At 35.9% G+C, this 17,337-nt stretch overlaps 1 protein-coding gene across 3 annotated transcripts in view; it reads left to right on the top strand.

The window, feature by feature from the left end:
- LOC150084496 (xylulose kinase) overlaps window positions 1-17,337 on the top strand; it is a 92,142-nt gene that overhangs the window by 25,274 nt on the left and 49,531 nt on the right. For all 3 annotated transcript variants that reach the window (XR_016547062.1, XM_090375247.1, XM_090375246.1), the window contains exon 5: window positions 12,028-12,222. Coding sequence is in view for 2 of the 3 variants with exons in the window: in XM_090375247.1 (XP_090231373.1) it covers window positions 12,028-12,222 (195 nt within the window). In the remaining variant the exon portion in view is untranslated. The remainder of the gene's footprint in view (window positions 1-12,027; window positions 12,223-17,337) is intronic.

The raw sequence follows: 17,337 nt of genomic DNA, 5'->3' as shown, positions 1-17,337 counted from the left end.
TTACTCGTTTTAGGCGTGAAAGTTCTCATTAAATAATCATTTGAAATTTCAACATCATTATTTACATTTTTTTCAACTTCACTTCGATAATATCTCATTGATACAAAAGCGTTTTTATTGTGTAAATATCAATGCAAAGTAACTGTTGAGTTCATCTGCAACTTCAGCTATGTTAGCATTAGTAGAGGCATATGATGCAATAAAGCAAGCTTATCGAGCATCAGCCAAAAAAAAAAAAAAAAAACACTCCCATTTCACCTCTCCATTCATTCCAAATACCTGTCCAGCTGAACATAAATTTATTTAGGCTATCAACTTCCACAACATGGGATGGAAGTCTGTTCCACCAACCAACTACTCGCTGGCTAAAGGCAAATTTCCACACGTCTATCCTACATCTGTCTTTCCTGAATTTGAATTTATGCCCTCTCAGGTGATTATTCTGAACAAGAGGCAGAATCCAATCAGCATTGAGCATGCTCAAACCATTCAGGGCTTTGTACCCCTCTATCAGATCACCTTGCCGGTGCCTAGTCTCCAGACACTGTAATTTGGAAAACTTAAGCCTTTCTTTGTAAGAGCAATCCTTTGTTCCATTCCCTAATCTTGTTGCCCTTCTCTGCACTCATTCCAGCAGCTCTACATCCTTCTTGAAATGAGGCCTCCAGACCTGTATACAGTACTCAAGGTGTGGCCTGACCATTGCCTTATACAAGGGAATAATTACCTCCTTATCCTTTCTAGAAAAATTCCTGTATATCATTGGCAAGGCACCATGAGCTACCCTTGCAGACCATCTGCACTGCTCAGAAAACTTCATATCTGCCTGCACAATAACCCCCAGGTCATTTTTATTCTCTGCCATTGTCAGTTTAGTACCACAGAGTTGATACGTTACTCTGGGGTTACTGTTTCCCATATGTAATACTTTATATTTGCCAATGTTAAACTTCATTTGCCCCCTCTCAGCCCATCTGCTCAACCTTTCCAGATCCTGTTGCAGCAGCATACTGTCAGTAGTGTCCTTAACAACCCTGCCAACCTTTGTATTGTCTGCAAACTTGGACATTAAGCTTGATATATACCATCATCAATATCATTTATAAATACAGAAAACAACAATGGACCCAACATGATATCTAATACTATCCCCTGTCCATTACATAAGGGTCCAATCTGATTTGTCCTTCTGTTCTTTGCATATATATAATTCCTGAACTGCACTCTTTGCTCTCTTCTTTATTCCTTATCCTCACTCTTTGCTCTCTCTCCCAGACTCAGTAAAGATACTATAGTGAAAATTATACTTCGCTTAATAAAACGTCTTTCTCCTTCAGAAAATGATGAACATAATTCAACCATGGAAGACTAACATGGAACAGAACATCAGTGTTCCGCAAATTCTTTCCAAAATAAGAAATTGCCTGACTCCAATAGGCTTTTAAAAGATGAACTTGAGTCAGAAATTAATGAAATACTTTTAACTATTTTTGCTAAAAAAGTTCCTTGCTAGGCTTTGATCCTTTTGCCACAAAAGGATGAAAGCCTAGAAAATATGGACTGAGATCGTCTACACTTATCTCAGTACAATAGTACCAAAATAGAATCCAAAAGGGCGTTTTCTGCTGATAATGAAATACTGTATGTACCCAAATTAGATCCATTTTAAATGATCATACTATTGATTGCTTATGATTCTTAAGAGCTCTCTTTATTTGGACAGGTAGTGTGGATGCTTAAACATAACTAAACTTTGCAGTAACAATATGCATTTTTTTGTTTTTAGAATAACTGTATTTTAATGATTTTTTTAAGAATATTTATTATTGCAATAAAAGTTTATTTAAAACATGAATTCAAGTAATTGCGGTACTTGTTTTTTTCCTTACTTTATTGCACCTAATTGTCATCCAAATTTATTGAGAAAAACGTTTGTTTTTGGAATACCGGTATCCCAGTTTCATAAATTAAAAATACCCAAATACTGGTATAAAGATTTTGACCAGTATTGTAAGCCCTAGTGTGTGCACTGAAAAGTCCGCTAAATTTAAAAGGTTTGAGTTTTCAAAAAGTCTGGATTCTGGGGTGGTCCGGATTTTCGGACTTTTACTGTATATAATAAGTATAAAAATGGGATGAAATGTTAAGTGGTAACAGAGAGATAAAAATAATATGACATTTGCACCTGAGCGCACAAAGCAGCAGCAAAGGATACAAAAATTTATATACCTGAGGTAAAATTAATAAGTCTGTTGAAAAGTGCAAAGAACAGACCATTTTTCCATTACCATTTAACTTTTCGCCCCATTTTTATACTTATTAGATATTTATTTAAGTTTTAGCCATCTGCTTCCTTGCACGATGCTATTCTTTAAACTGCATCAACTTCTGCTTGTTCATATCTTTCAGATGGATTGGGTTTTTTTTACACAACTTGCCCAATTTTTGGCATTTTGTGTAATTTACGCATCCATCTTCGCACTTTTCAATAGACTTATTAATTTTACCTCACATATATAAACTTTTATATCCTTTGCTGCTGCTTTGCTCACTCAGGTGCAAATGTCATTTTATTTTTATCTGTCTGTGAAAAGTTAAGTGGTAACTTCACTTTTGACGAAGAGATAAAAATCTCTCTGTGAAAAGCTCCGGGGTGAAAAGTTAAGTGCTAACTTAACTTTTCACCCATTTTTATATTTATTACATATTTATTTAAGTTTTAGCCATCTGCTGCCTTGTGTGAGTCTATTCTTTAAACTGTATCAACTTCTGCTTGTTCATATCTTTCAGATTTATTGATTTTTTACACAACCAAAAAATGTGGGAAAAAAAGAGTGAAAAAACAAACAATTAAATAAATAAGCGAGGTCAAAAGGTGAACAGAAAAAGGAGAGTGGAAGGAATATGTACTGAAAATTGAATATTAAATATAAGGCAAATATAGCCATAAATTCAATCCGATAAATAATAAATTTAGACTGGTGCCCATCTGACAGTGTTGTGGCCAAGAAGTGTGAAATATCACAAACAACCAATTGCAAAAAGAAATAGATATGAAACAAACAAATTAGAGAACAAATGACAAACAAACATTGTGTCCAATCTCATTAGAGGGCCCTAGACACAGCAGCTGTTGACATTATGCATTTTGAATGCAATGCAAATTTCCACATGTTCCCTCCATTCTCCTTTTTCTTTTTATTCAACTTGATGCTTTTTTTTTTTTTTGTGCTTTTTCATTCTGCCTCTATTTTACTTATTATACAACACACACACACAATATTTATATTCATATATTTATATACCATTAAGAAAGTATAGCATGAGGAGAATGCAAAGGTCAGTGAATAACTGGCCATTCTAATAGAGTAGAAAAAAGTGGTATGGGACAATTACAGAGCAATGAAAAGTACTCAAGCCTATGACAGCTACAAGTTGATCTATAATAATAGCACAGAAAAGGTGAGTTTTGGAAAGGCATAGTATGAGACATCACTGTCTAAGACCAGAGACAAGGATTTATCACATGTGTATGAAGCCCAAAAAAATTGTAAAATGAATCAGATTGGACATTGTGTAATGGATGTGGAAAAATCTTAGATAACCTAGCTAACATTGCTGATGAGTTGAATAGACTTTGCATTGATATTTACTGACAAAAGACCCTTTATGGTGAAGAGAAACTGTACAGGTAAGGCTGCATGGTATGAAATTATAAATAAATATTGAAATAGTATATTCCCAGTAATTTTGAAGGAGGCAGCAAAAGAGAGTGCATTGAACCATTAAGATTAATTATGAAGGCATCATTGGACTCTGAAAGACTCCTCTGGTTGGGAGAAGTGCTAATGTATCACCAGTATATAAAGGTGGTTCTAAGAGAAAACTGGGTAATTACTGACTCTGTAGTTATCCACTTCACTCTCAATAGATGAAGTTATAAAGAGCAGAAATGTAACTATAGTACTTTGAGTGTGGTTCCAGCCACAGGTACTGATTCACTAATAAGTACCAAATGGAGTTAAAGGTAGAATCAGTGAATTTGTAATTTATTTTAAAAATCTGATATTTATTATTATCTAAATAAATATAAAAGCCACTCTTTTTATAAAAGTACAATCACATTGATAATAATTTCACTATTATTTTTATAATTCAAAATTCCTAATTCTGCTTCTGATAAAGAGAACAATACAAGGGACATTTAGTTAGAAATGAAATTTTTAAAGCTACACAACACACTTTTATTAAGGGAAAATAGTGTTCAATGAATATGGTTACTTATTTTGACACTGTTACTCATGAGGTGGATGTAGAATATAATTTAGATATGCTTTATTTGAATTTTAGCAAAGCATTTGACTCAGTCCCTCACAAGAGGTTACTGAATAAGCTAAAACATGGTGGAATCATGGGTAAGATTCTAAAATGAATCATAGGGAGGCTGCAGGGTAGGAAGAAATGGGTTGAGATTAATGGTTACTCTTTATACTGGTCTAAAAGTTAAAAAGTCAGACCACCCCAAGGATTTGTGTTAGGACCACTGTTGTTTGTGATTTTTATAAATCACATTGATGAAGGGATAGAGGATGTTTGGGAGATGAAGATTTAGTCAAGTGGTTAATGATTAGCACTAAGCATTGCTCCTCTCAAATTATCAGACTTTGTAGAGATAGGGTAGTCGTTATCCCACTATATAAAGTAGTCATAAGACTACACTTGGAATACTGTGTCCAAGTATGGAGACAGCACATAAAAAAATTACATTATATACAAGCTTCTTGAAAGAGTGAGAAAAGACTTCAAAAATGTGTACTACAGAGCTTTTCAACCAGGGACCTTAGAGGGGGCCTGATTTGAGGTCTATAAGGCTTTGAGAGGAGATAGAAAAATGAATGAAGGTGATATTTTTGTTTTATAAATGATTCCAGAACTAGATGCCATAAATTCAAAATACAGGGAAGGAGATTTAGACTGGATTATAGCAAGTGATCTTTTAACTTTTTTTTTTTTTTTCTTCTTTTGTGGTTGCTAAATATTGAAATTAGTTATTCCATGTGCGATCAGGAAACCAGAACTAAGATAAACACAAGATAAAGCGGCAACCATGAAAATACCTACAGCTCTATGGATATGGCCCTCTTACTTTTACTACATTGCAATATAGTTACAGCTGTACCTGCCTAGTGCATGGACTTTGTAAAGAATGACACGGTACGATTACAGTGTGAAGCTATCCAATGAATAAGAAACACCCTGAGCACAAAGGCTGTAAGACAACTGCTAGATCTAGAGCTGGTAGAGACTTAACCAAAAATTTTACAAATCTATAAACAAAATGAGTGTTACATCCTATTGGTCCTGACAGTGTTCAGCTGTTTTTAACTCCTCTTCTTTTAAAAAGTTGTTAAATGTTCTTCAATTCCCCACCCCATAGCATTTATGGCCTAATGATGGGGTTTGGTAATAATCCTGAAACATCACCTACTAACAATTTAGAGTAGAAATTGAGCTTGTATTCCATATGACTTTAATAAAAACTATTTTATTAATAACTTCATGTTATAACAGTGTAATTTATTATTATATGTAATGTATAATATACCATATGGATAAAAATCACAAAATGTCTATCCTCATATATTATAATTCTTGGATAATTCTGACAAAGTACTGCTGAACTTCAATATTATACGTTCCTTTAGAACAGGGGTTCCCAATGGGAGCAAAAATTGGTTTTTGGGGGGAGCCAAAAAATCATGGGTACCAAAAAATCAAAGTTCAACCCTATCTGACGACGTCTTATTCCTTAATATTTAATTTCTCCCATTGGATTTGCTTTTTCCCCGAGACAACCAATTTTTAACATATAGGTATATTATATTAGGAGTGAGTGAGAAATTTTGATAAAAGGAAGATGATGGGTGTGATTTAATTCAACCACCTTTGCTTTTCACAGGTATTAAATGCCAAAGTGCTTTCGGAGGTAATGTCTCCACAATCCTTGGCGTTTGCACATTTCCAACAGCTGTGACTTTGGTGGTGGCATGGTTTATTTCTTTATTCTTCTGTTTCATTGGTCAATATATGAGGCATGGATGGGATGAGGAAATGTTTGTCTGTTGTTTCTACTTTCTAAGCTATTTATTGATTTCATTATTTGATTATTAGTATTGATTTATTGTTTCCTTGTGGAAGTTGTTTATTTTTGATCCACAGTGCTTTTGTGAATGACGTGGGCTATGAGAGTTAAATAAAAATGGTTTATATTTTATTATTTAATTCTTTGTAGTTATTCAACCCATCATCAATCATGTCAAGTGCAGAAAAGAAAAAGCGTTGACAGTATCTGAATTAATATCGAGCTTATAGTTTTATTGAAAGCCCATTTGACTCAAGACCAAGACAGCCCACATGTCTTTAAGTGTAATAGTTTTTTTTCAAATGAAGCTATGAAACCATCAAGACTTTTAGATCACTTAAAAAGGAAACATCCTGATAAAGTTGGTAAACAAATATTTAAAAAAAATTAAAACAGAATTTTGAGCAACGTAACACTGTTGCTTCCTTATTTAAGAAGATCACACAAACAAATGATTTTGTCTTATAAATTTGCAGAAATCATTGCAAAAACTGGTAGTGCTCATACAGTTGCTGAGACTATTATACGACTCGCTTTAGAGACTGTAATTTCAACAGCACTGCATCAAAATCCTTCCAATATTTTAAAAGCATTGCCATTGAGCAATGATCCAATTCGAAGATGAATTGATGAGATGTCAGTTAACATTGAAGAGCAGCTAATTGATAAACTAAAATTGAGTAAATTTTCTATTCAGATTGATGAATCCACAGTTACTGACAATAAGGCCCTTCTAATGGCATAAGTTTGTTATTTCGATGATGATTGTAAATTGCACTAATGGTGCTACCTCCATGGTTGGAAGACATAAAGGCACCTAAAGGAAGTATATCCCAAAGTTCTTGCAGTATACTTCACCATCTGGTTGCAAAAAATATTAGTCCAGTTCTTTATCAACCTCTCAGTATAGCTATTAAAACCATCAATAAAATAAAGTCACATAGCAAATGATTTGCCTTTTCAGAAAATTTTGTGTTGATATTGAAGAACAGTATGTGAGGCTTCTTTTACATACAGAAGTCAGATGGCTTTCTAAAGTAAAACTCTAACAAGATTTGTAAACCTTTTTGATATGATAATTAGTTTTTTAGAAAGCGAAGGAGACAGGTTTAGCAAAAGAGATCAGCAAACACAAAATCAACATATATATATGACTTTAATTTTTCAGAAACTTAGAACGAAGTATCACTTTAACTTCAAGGAAAATTAATTACATTGTTAGACTACAGACGCATATTAAAAGCTTTCACTGAAAAACTGGAAATATTTGAAAGCAATTTAATGAGAAAACAATTTCATGGTATGCAAGAGTTAGCTGAAATCAATGAATCTCTCACCCAGAATGAGCTTAAGAATTATTCAGATCATTTGTGTTCTTTAAAAGGTGAAATGAAAAATAGATTTTCAGATTTATTTTCTTTTGAAGTGAAGCTGTGGATCCAATTGGATGCAATGCCAGGTCTGCTAGTGAAGAAATTCAAGAACTAATTGAATTAAAATGTAATGAGAATGCAAATATAAATTCAAAAAAAGTGGACTGGCTGAGTTGTGGGGATCAAAAACAACTAAACTTTATCCAACAATATGGTCTGAAATGGCTAAAGTACTTCTTTTTTTTTCCAAAATCTTGTGGTTGAAAGTGGTTTTAGTTCAGTAAATAAAATATTAACGAAGGAAAGAAACAGAATTGATATATATATATTCAAACGGAGATATTAGAATTAAACTTATTAACATCATACTGAAGATTGAACTTATAGCTAAGAAGCATCAGGCTCAGGGATCCCATTGAATAAAAAGTGTAAGTATAAAGTATTTTTTTGTTTAAAATTTCATGGGGGGGGGCGATTAGGAAAAAAAGGTTGAGAAACACTGCTTTAGAACATGATATCCATTACAATGTGGTTGATCAATGGACTTGGATTTCAAAATTTATAATGTGAGAGCTTGCTATTAAGTGATATCTGATCATCCCTGTTACTTTAACCAAAGCTCTTTGGTTTAACAACTACAGTGCTCAACTGTTTTATATATGAGCACTATGTTTTCTGTTATTCTCCTCTGAATATTGCCATTATTCTCCTCTTCATGTCAATGCAAGGCTTTCTTATCTTTGTGACTGCTGTTTGTTTAAAAAAACAAACTTGGATAAGATAAACTTTGATGAATTTGAGGTATTGCTCAAAACATCAAAGGCAGATATTGTTGGGATATCAGAGACGTGGTGTCACACAGATATAAGGGATGCAGAACTGCAATTTGGGGAGTACAACGTCTACAGAAAGGATAGACAGGATAGGAAGGGGGGAGGGGTTATGCTATTAGTTAAGAAACACATAAAAACCAAGAAAGTGAAGCCAGTCGACATCGCCGGACAGTGCAGTGTTGAGTCAGTTTGGTGTGACATAAGCATTGGGAGATCAAAATTGAGAGTAGGAGTGTGCTATAGGCCTAATGACTCTGATGAGTATAATAAGGAACTGTACAGGGAAATAGAGTGGGCCAGTAAATCAGAGAGGCGCCTCCGTAGCCAGGTGGGAAGGAGCAGCAGTGCGTAGCACATGCTTCTTGATTAGACCGGGGTTCGAGCCCGTCACCACCAAATACGGAGGATGCGGAAAGGTCAGGGAATGACCACCGCATATCCCGGAGCAATATGGCCTTAGTTGCTAATGCTCCTAAAAACCAACTAACAACAACCAGTAAATCAGAGAGTCTTATAATGGGAGATTTTAATTTCCCAGATATTGACTGGAATTTGGGGGCTGGTTACTCACACACTAGCAGGGCTTTTGTGGATTTATTGGATGATTGTTTTCTACATCAGCATGTTCGGGAGGCAACTAGAGGGAGTAATACTCTTGATTTGATTATCAGCAGTGATTCTTCATGCATTAAGAATCTGCAGATAAATGAACCACTAGGTGGCAGTGATCACAGTGTGCTGAAGTGGGATTTACTCAAAGAGGTAACTACCATTAGGGGTAAAGGGAAGGGTTATTGCTTCCGTAAAGGCGACTATGATGGACTGAGACAGTATTTAAATTCTATACAGGGGGACCAACTGATGATGTTACCAACAGCAAATTCAAAATGGGAAGCATTCAAAGAACTTATCTTGGAAGCTACTAGGCTTTACATACCAACTAAGAAATATTGTTCAAGGTTTAGGCCAAAATGGATGTCAGATGAACTAATGAGGCATATGGCAGAGAAGAAAAATGCATGGGATACTTACAAATTAACACATGACACAGAAGCCTATGATAGATACAAGTTGATATGCAACCAAGTTACAAAGGAGGTTAGGCAGGCAAAGGCAGATTACGAGAAATCCTTGGCAAGGGATGCAAAGAAAAACAGCAAAGAGTTCTTTACTTATGTAAACTCTAGAAGGAAGGGGATGAATCAGATTGGTCCACTTGATATTGATGGGTCAACTGTTGATGATCCTGCTCAGGTAGCTAACAAACTAAATGAATATTTTGCATCGACATTCACACATGAGGAGTTATTCAGCAAGGGGAATGCCAGAGGTGTATTCAACTCTAGCAGTAAGCTACAGAATCTTGAAATAACTGGGAGTAAAGTGGAGGAGAAACTGTTGAAGATAAACACAAGAAAGGCACCCGGGGTGGATGGGATCTATCCAGTTATATTAAAGGAGGCAGCAAAGGAAGTAAGCAAACCCTTAGCCATAATTATGAGAGCTTCCTTGGACTCAGGGGAGGTACCCATAGACTGGAAATGTGCAAATGTGACCCCAATTCACAAAGGAGGATCAAAGGCTGACACAAGTAATTATAGACCTGTGAGCTTAACTTCTGTTCCAGTAAAATTAATGGAGGCACTGGTTAAAGAAGCACTTAGACAAGACTGCAGGATCATTTAGACAAGACTTCAGTTATAGCTCAGACACAGCATGGTTTTGTTAAGGGGAAGTCTTGCCTGACCAACTTGATTGGATATTATGATGCAGTCACAAAAGAACTGGATGCAGGGATATTATATACTTGGATCTTAGAAAGGCTTTTGATACTGTTGCACATGGAAGACTGCTACACAAATTGGAGCAGTGTGACATTGGAGGCAAATTGCTGCTATGGATAAAGGGGTGGTTGAGGGGGAGAAGACAGAGAGTGGTAATCAATGGACACTGCTCATCGTGGACTAATGTTATTAGTGGAGTCCCTCAGGGCTCAGTGTTGGGTCCATTATTGTTTTCTGTATTTATAAATGATATTGATGATGGTATATCAAGCTTAATGTCCAAGTTTGCAGATGATACAAAGGTTGGCAGGGTTGTCAAGGACACTACTGATACTATGCTGCTGCAACAGGATCTGGAAAGGTTGAGCAGATGTGTTGAGAGGTGGCAAATGAAGTTTAACATTGACAAATGTAAAGTACTACACATGGGAAACAGCAACCCCAGAGCAATGTATCAACTCTGTGGTACTACACTGACAGTGGTAGAGAATGAAAGGGACTTGGGGGTGGTTGTGCAGGCAGATATGAAGTTCTCTGAGCAGTGCAGACGGGCTGCAAGAGTAGCTCATGGAGTATTGTCAATGATATACAGGAATTTTTCCAGCAGGGATAAGGAGGTGATTATTCCATTGTATAAGGCAATGGTCAGGCCACACCTAGAGTACTGTATACAGGTCTGGAGGCCTCATTTCAAGAAGGATGTAGAGCTGCTGGAACGAGTACAGAGAAGGGCAACAAGATTAGTGAATGGAACAAAGGGGTGCTCTTACGAAGAAAGGCTTAAGTTTTGCAAATTACAGTGTCTGGAGACTAGGCACCAGCGAGGTGATCTGATAGAGGTGTATAAAGCCTTGAATGGTTTAAGCATGCTCAATGCTGATGGGATTCTTCCTCTAGCTCAGAAAAATCACCTGAGAGGGCATAAATTCAAATTGAGGAAAGACAGATGTAGGATAGACGTGAGGAAATTTGCCTTTAGCCAGCGGGTGGTTGGTTGGTGGAACAGACTTCCATCCCTTGTGGTGGAGGTTGATAGCCTAAATAAGTTTAAGGCTCAGCTGGACAGGTATTTGGAACGAACAGAGGGGTGAAGTGGAAGTGGGTTTTTTTTTTTTTTTTTTGGCTGATGCTGCATAAGCTTGCTTTCTTGCATCAAATGCCTCTACTAATGCTAATGTTAGATTCTCCTCCTCAAGTCAATGCAAAGCTTTCCCATCTTTGTGACTGCTGTTTGTTTAAAAAAAAAACAAACAAACTTGGATAAAACCCTTTATGATTCTACTGACAAGACAGTTTTTATATTGCAATTTCAGTTATCCATTTTAGTGTTTTTATTGGTACTTGTATTTTTTATTTTTTCTTCTTATGTGGCTATGCCAGTATTATATCTTATACTATTTTATTTTTTTTATGTAAGCCCTCTTATAAACATTGGATTGGCCGTATCACGGCAAGATATACACTAATATTTGACTGTGCTACAAAGCTGTGTTTTCTTGTTTTAAGGTTTTTTCTTTCTTCAGGTTATTTTTATTCCTGTAGCATGTGGCTTTTCACTTATTATATTTTTGTAAATAGGTTTTCAGTCTATCACATAAATTCCTGGTTGTTAATTCTAATATGTTTGATGAAGTACTATACTTTGCATGGCAATAATAAAATTTTAAAAACATATGGTTTCTATAAAATTCATTATAATGCGAGTTCAGATATATTGCAGCCTGATATATGTAATGAATGCAATAACTGTGCAATAACTAATATATGTAATAACTGCCATTTTGTATTGGAATATATCAATATTTCATCATGTGTTTTTTTTTATCAGGCAAGCAACACCATTTCTTTTTCAAAAAAATAAAAATTGTAATATGTTATAAAAAAAATTATTTTAGAGTTGCTTCAGTATACATGATTCTCCTGTTTGGATGGATTCCAGTACATCAACTCAATGCAAGGCTTTAGAAGATGCATTAGGTGGACCCCAGGCACTTTCTGATATCACAGGTTCAAAAGCATATGAAAGATTTACTGCAAATCAGATTTCCAAAATTTGGCAAATACGACCTGATGCCTATAAAAATACTGAGGTAAGCGAATGCACAATATTTATACTTAATTTTGCGTTACTTAATATATTAAAATATTTAAAAATAACTAAATTCACAAGGCATAATACATAAAGAGTTAAGAGTTTATTATCTATATAATATCGGTGTAGACACACCATAGACAACTCTTAAGAAACTATGAAGTAGTTGTTGTAGTAGGCATCATTTGCTCTGTTTCTCATATTGTGCTCTTCCTTCACGACAAGTTGCCATGATATTGCACTACCTCGAATAAGTAACGCTTCACTAATAGAGAAGACTATTGTTACTTATTCTCAGTGAGTACCACCACCCAGACGGCGCCGTTTCAAGGCTATTGGCCTATCATCAGTGGATGGGCAGGTACGGTATTGCAGACATGACGACCCAGTTGTGAAGATAATCACACAATATGAGAGATGCCAAACTCTTAAGAAACTATGAAGTAGTTTCTTAAGAGTTGTCTATGGTGTATCTACATTGATATTATATAGATAATAAACTCTTAACGTATTATGCCTTGTGCATTTAGGTATTTTAAATATTGTCACATACATCTTTTGGCATCTCTCATATTGTGTGATTATCTTCACAACTGGGTCGTCGTGTCTGCAATACCAGGGTACCTTCCCATCCACTGATGATAGGTCAATTGCCTTGAAATGGTGCCATCTGGGTGGTGGTACTCACTGAGAATAAGTAACAATAGTCTTTTCTATTAGTGAAGTGTTACTTATTCGAGGTAGTGCAATATCATGGCAACTTGTCGTGAAGGAAGAGCACAATATGAGAAACAGAGCAAATGATGCCTACTACAACAACTATTTCGTACTTTCTTAAGAGTTGTCTATGGTGTATCTACACTGATATTATATAGTTAATATATTAAATACACTAAGAGTTTATTATAAGACAATTAAGAAAATATGAGCACACCTCTTATAGCATGTTGCCATTATCACCAAGTTAATGGTTAAAAAACAGAAAATTTTTTTATATTTACTTTTATTTCCATATATGATATTATCCTTTGGCTGCATATTAACAATTCCAGATGCAGTACACTGCGTGTGAACATCACAGAAATAATAGTTCCACAGACATGATTAACTGGAGATAATAATACAGTGGATTCTGGTTATTTGGGCCACTGGTTAATTGGGGCAGCCGTTAATTTGGGACAAATCTTAAAGAACAGATCCCAATCGAGAAAATAGCCAGGGTTTACTTCGCTTATTTGGGACAACATGCCGTTTAATCAGGGCAGGAGTTCGCAGGACTGGAAATTACCCTACGATTGTCTCCGACCGTACCTCGTGGTTCGATCAGATTTCTGGAGGTCACAACCATAAAACAATTAGCAGTCACCTGCTTATTGGACTTTTCTGTTGGTGCAATCTATCATAAGCGGATAGTAAACTTGATCTTATTGAATTTGTGATAATACCTACAGCTGGAATTCTGTGGGTTATTATGGTGAAATGTGTTTACACTTCCATGAAATATTCAATCATATAAAAAAATTAATTTTCAGAATCTTCTCTTCATTCCTGTTTTTAAAGCTTTGTATCTTGTTACTCCATTCTCGCTTGCGCGTATCGTGTTACTTTCAATTTGTGTGTGCCGTGTTCTTTGTTAATGGTTGCTTATCTTTTTACTGTTTTAAATGTTAACCCCCACCCACAAATGTCAGTGAACAGAAATATCAACTGGTAGAATCAATCAGTCTGATACAGCTCTCCATGCATTCCAATGTGGTGACACCTGGAACTTCCATAGCACAAGTATTATTTCCACAGATAGTCAGTACAACAGAAGAAAATTCAAAGAAGCATTTCTTATCAAATTATTTGGATCTTCAACAATCAATAGAAAACAGGGGATTGAGTTCAACCCACAGTATTTTCATCTCTTCAATGAGAAAATAAGTAAAGAAATAAGGACCCAGGAAAGAAAAAGAAACAAGGCATCCAGAGGTGCAGATCACATATAACTCCTTCCAGAACCAGCCCGCACACCATAACAGATGATCAAAGGTCAACAGCAACCCAGAACCATAGCATTAGATCAAATGTCATCTTAAAAGATGATAGCATCTTTTAAGGGCACAAAACGTGATATTGTTGTACACATTGGCACTAAAGAGTAGGAGACCAGCAGAATTACTTAACAAGTACAGGTCACTATTGAAAAAAGGTGTGAATTAGGGTTGAATTTGAAAGTATCTGAAATTCTGCCCAGACACGATAGGAGGGATAATATGATGAGAGCCTTGTCGATGAATTCGGCCCTCAAAAGATTGTGCTCAAGGGGTAGAATTTTTTTCAGCCTGGTCTGTACTTGTTAACAGGAGAGACTGCTTCTACAGGGATGGGATACACTTAAATAGAAAGGGTGCAAGAATATTTGCTGATGCTATCGAGGCAGCGTTAGGTGGGTCGGGAAACTGCTAGCTTGGGGGGATACAAGGACTAATAGATTAACAGTAGCCACTGACAGAGGTGAAAGTGATTCTTGCACTGCTTCTATTTGAATGAGCAGCAGCTTGGAAAACAAGATGCAGGGTATTTCAGAGACTGCTGAGAGTCATTGCGGTACAAATAAACACATGGGTTGTGTTAGGGTAGCTAAGAATAGGAACAGGTGCATGTATACTTGCATGTACACCAATGCTAGGAGTTTGGTAAATAAATTTGATGAATTTGAGGTATTGCTCAAAACATCAAAGGCAGATATTGTTGGAATATCAGAGACCTGGTGTCACACAGATATAAGGAATGCAGAACTGGAATTTGGGGAGTACAATGTGTACTGGAAGGATAGACAGGATAGGAAGGGAGGAGGGGTTATGCTATTAGTTAAGAAACACATAAAATCCAAGGAAGTGAAGCCAGTTGACAGGCTTCGCTTCCTTCGCTGGACAGTGCAGTGTGAAGTCAGTTTGTTGTGACATAAGCATTGGGGGATCAAAATTGAGAGTAGGAGTGTGTTCTGGGCCTAATGACTCTGATGAGTATAATAAGAAACTGTACAGGGAAATAGAGTGGGCCAGTAAATCAGAGAGTCTTATAATGGGGGATTTTAATTTCCCAGATATTGATTGGAATTTGTGGGTTGGTCACTCACACACTAGCAAGGCTTTTGTGGATTTATTGGATGATTGTTTTCTACATCAGCATGTTCGGGAGGCATACTCTTGATCTGATTATCAGTAGTGATTCTTCATGCATTAAGAATCTGCAGATAAAGGAACCACTGGGTGGCAGTGATCACAGTGTGCTGAAGCGGGATTTACTCAAAGAGGTAACTACCATCAGGGATAAAGAGACCATTGGCGCCTCCGTAGCCAGGTGGGCAAGGAGCAGCAGTGTGTAGCACACGCTTCCTGATTAGACTGGGGTTCGAGCCCGTGACCACCAAATATGGAGGATGCAGAAGGTCAGGGAATGACCACCGCATATCCCCAGCGTGGATAAAGTGTGAGGGTTGCCTTCAGGAATGGCATCTGGCCATAAAAATTTCATGCCAAAACAGTAAAAACGCTGACCTTATGTATATAATGGGAAAAAGGCGAGGACAAAAAAAAAAAAAAAGTAAACATACACCATACATTAGGATTGTGTTCTTTACCCAGTTCATTCAGAAGACCACTAATATCATTAAAGAAACTCATACCACTTTCAATAATGAAATCTTTTGAAAACACTGTTTTTGATATACTGTAATTTTAGTTCCTCCTTCACGTAACTTCCACTGTTGTAACCTAGATCCAAGGGGTTTTTCTTGCTCTTTAGTTAAGTTTAAATCACAAACTAAGTCATTGCACTCTTTTTTTTCTTAATTAATTGTGACATGTTAGGATTTTCTGGTGGTAGGCGAAATCTGTTCAAGTGAATAATCCAACTGAGTCTGCAGTACAAGTATCCTTATGTATTCATCACTGCATCCTTTATCCCATCATTTTGAGAGATTTGTTATTGACATATCTTCATTGTGTGGAAAGAGCCTTACTGCAGATGATATGTTAGTATGTTTGTTGCTGTGCTTGCTTTTTCTGGACATTCCTGATATTTTTGTTATGCAGAAATAGAATGATCAATATGGTTTCATGGTTCTTATCACACAATAGGAACAACAAAAAGCTTACTATCAATTTTCCCAGTCAGCCACATTCTCAGATTTGTGGTGTAGGCAACATAGCACATACGTGGAGCTCAAGTTTTGCCACAATTACCAGCCTTGCAACCAAAGTGCAAAGAATATTCAAAGTTAAGCAATACCATAAATTTTCTTCCTCAGAGATTTTTTGTTGTAAACTATTGACACCTACTTGTCAGAGTGATTCAGACACTTTATTTGCTTCTGCTTAAGAATTTTGACAATACAATGCTAAGCAAAACACAGAAGAAGAAAACAATATGCAATAGATATGCAGATAAACTATTATATACTCACACTGCAACTGTCTTTCTTGTACTGAGAGAGAGAGAGAGAGAGAGAGAGAGAGAGAGAGAGAGAGAGATGTAAGAGATAGAAAAGTCTGAACATGTTAACTCTCTGTGAGCACATGCAAACATTATTATTTGCAGATAATACAATAGAATAGTATCATATCTGCTTCCCTAAATTGTAATAAGATATATGTACTAAGTAAACACAAAATTGTGTACGTAAAAATTATGTTATGTAAAATTTTATTGTTTATGAAATCTATGCATAAAAATTGACTCCAAACAGCTGATTAGAAATTAGCTGTGTGAAGTCAGTTTCTAGAAATCATATTTGCCAGTTATTAGTCCTTTCTGAAATTTTCTATATTCTGTTTCCATTTTATCTTGTTACTTTATACACCTTCAGTTTGTTTGTTTTTTAATTAATCATTATTTTGCTGCCCTCTGTGACGTCTTTCATTTTTGTTGTGCATATAATGACAAGGCACACTATGGCAGTGGTATCTAATATTCTTTTTTGTATATATGCAGTGGTAGCCACATAAATTGCATCACTTTCTTAAAGTGTAATATTTCCTTTATAACTCCCTCTGTAGGTAAAATTATGCCATCTCAAGGCATTATTACATCATCTTGCAAGGCTAGTATGATATTGCATCATCAC

This window comes from Mastigoproctus giganteus, chromosome 6 (genome assembly GCF_048544385.1).
Source record: "Mastigoproctus giganteus isolate SK-2022 chromosome 6, ASM4854438v1, whole genome shotgun sequence".
NCBI classification, from domain to species: domain Eukaryota; kingdom Metazoa; phylum Arthropoda; class Arachnida; order Uropygi; family Thelyphonidae; genus Mastigoproctus; species Mastigoproctus giganteus.
This window is presented reverse-complemented; position numbering and strand designations above follow the sequence as displayed.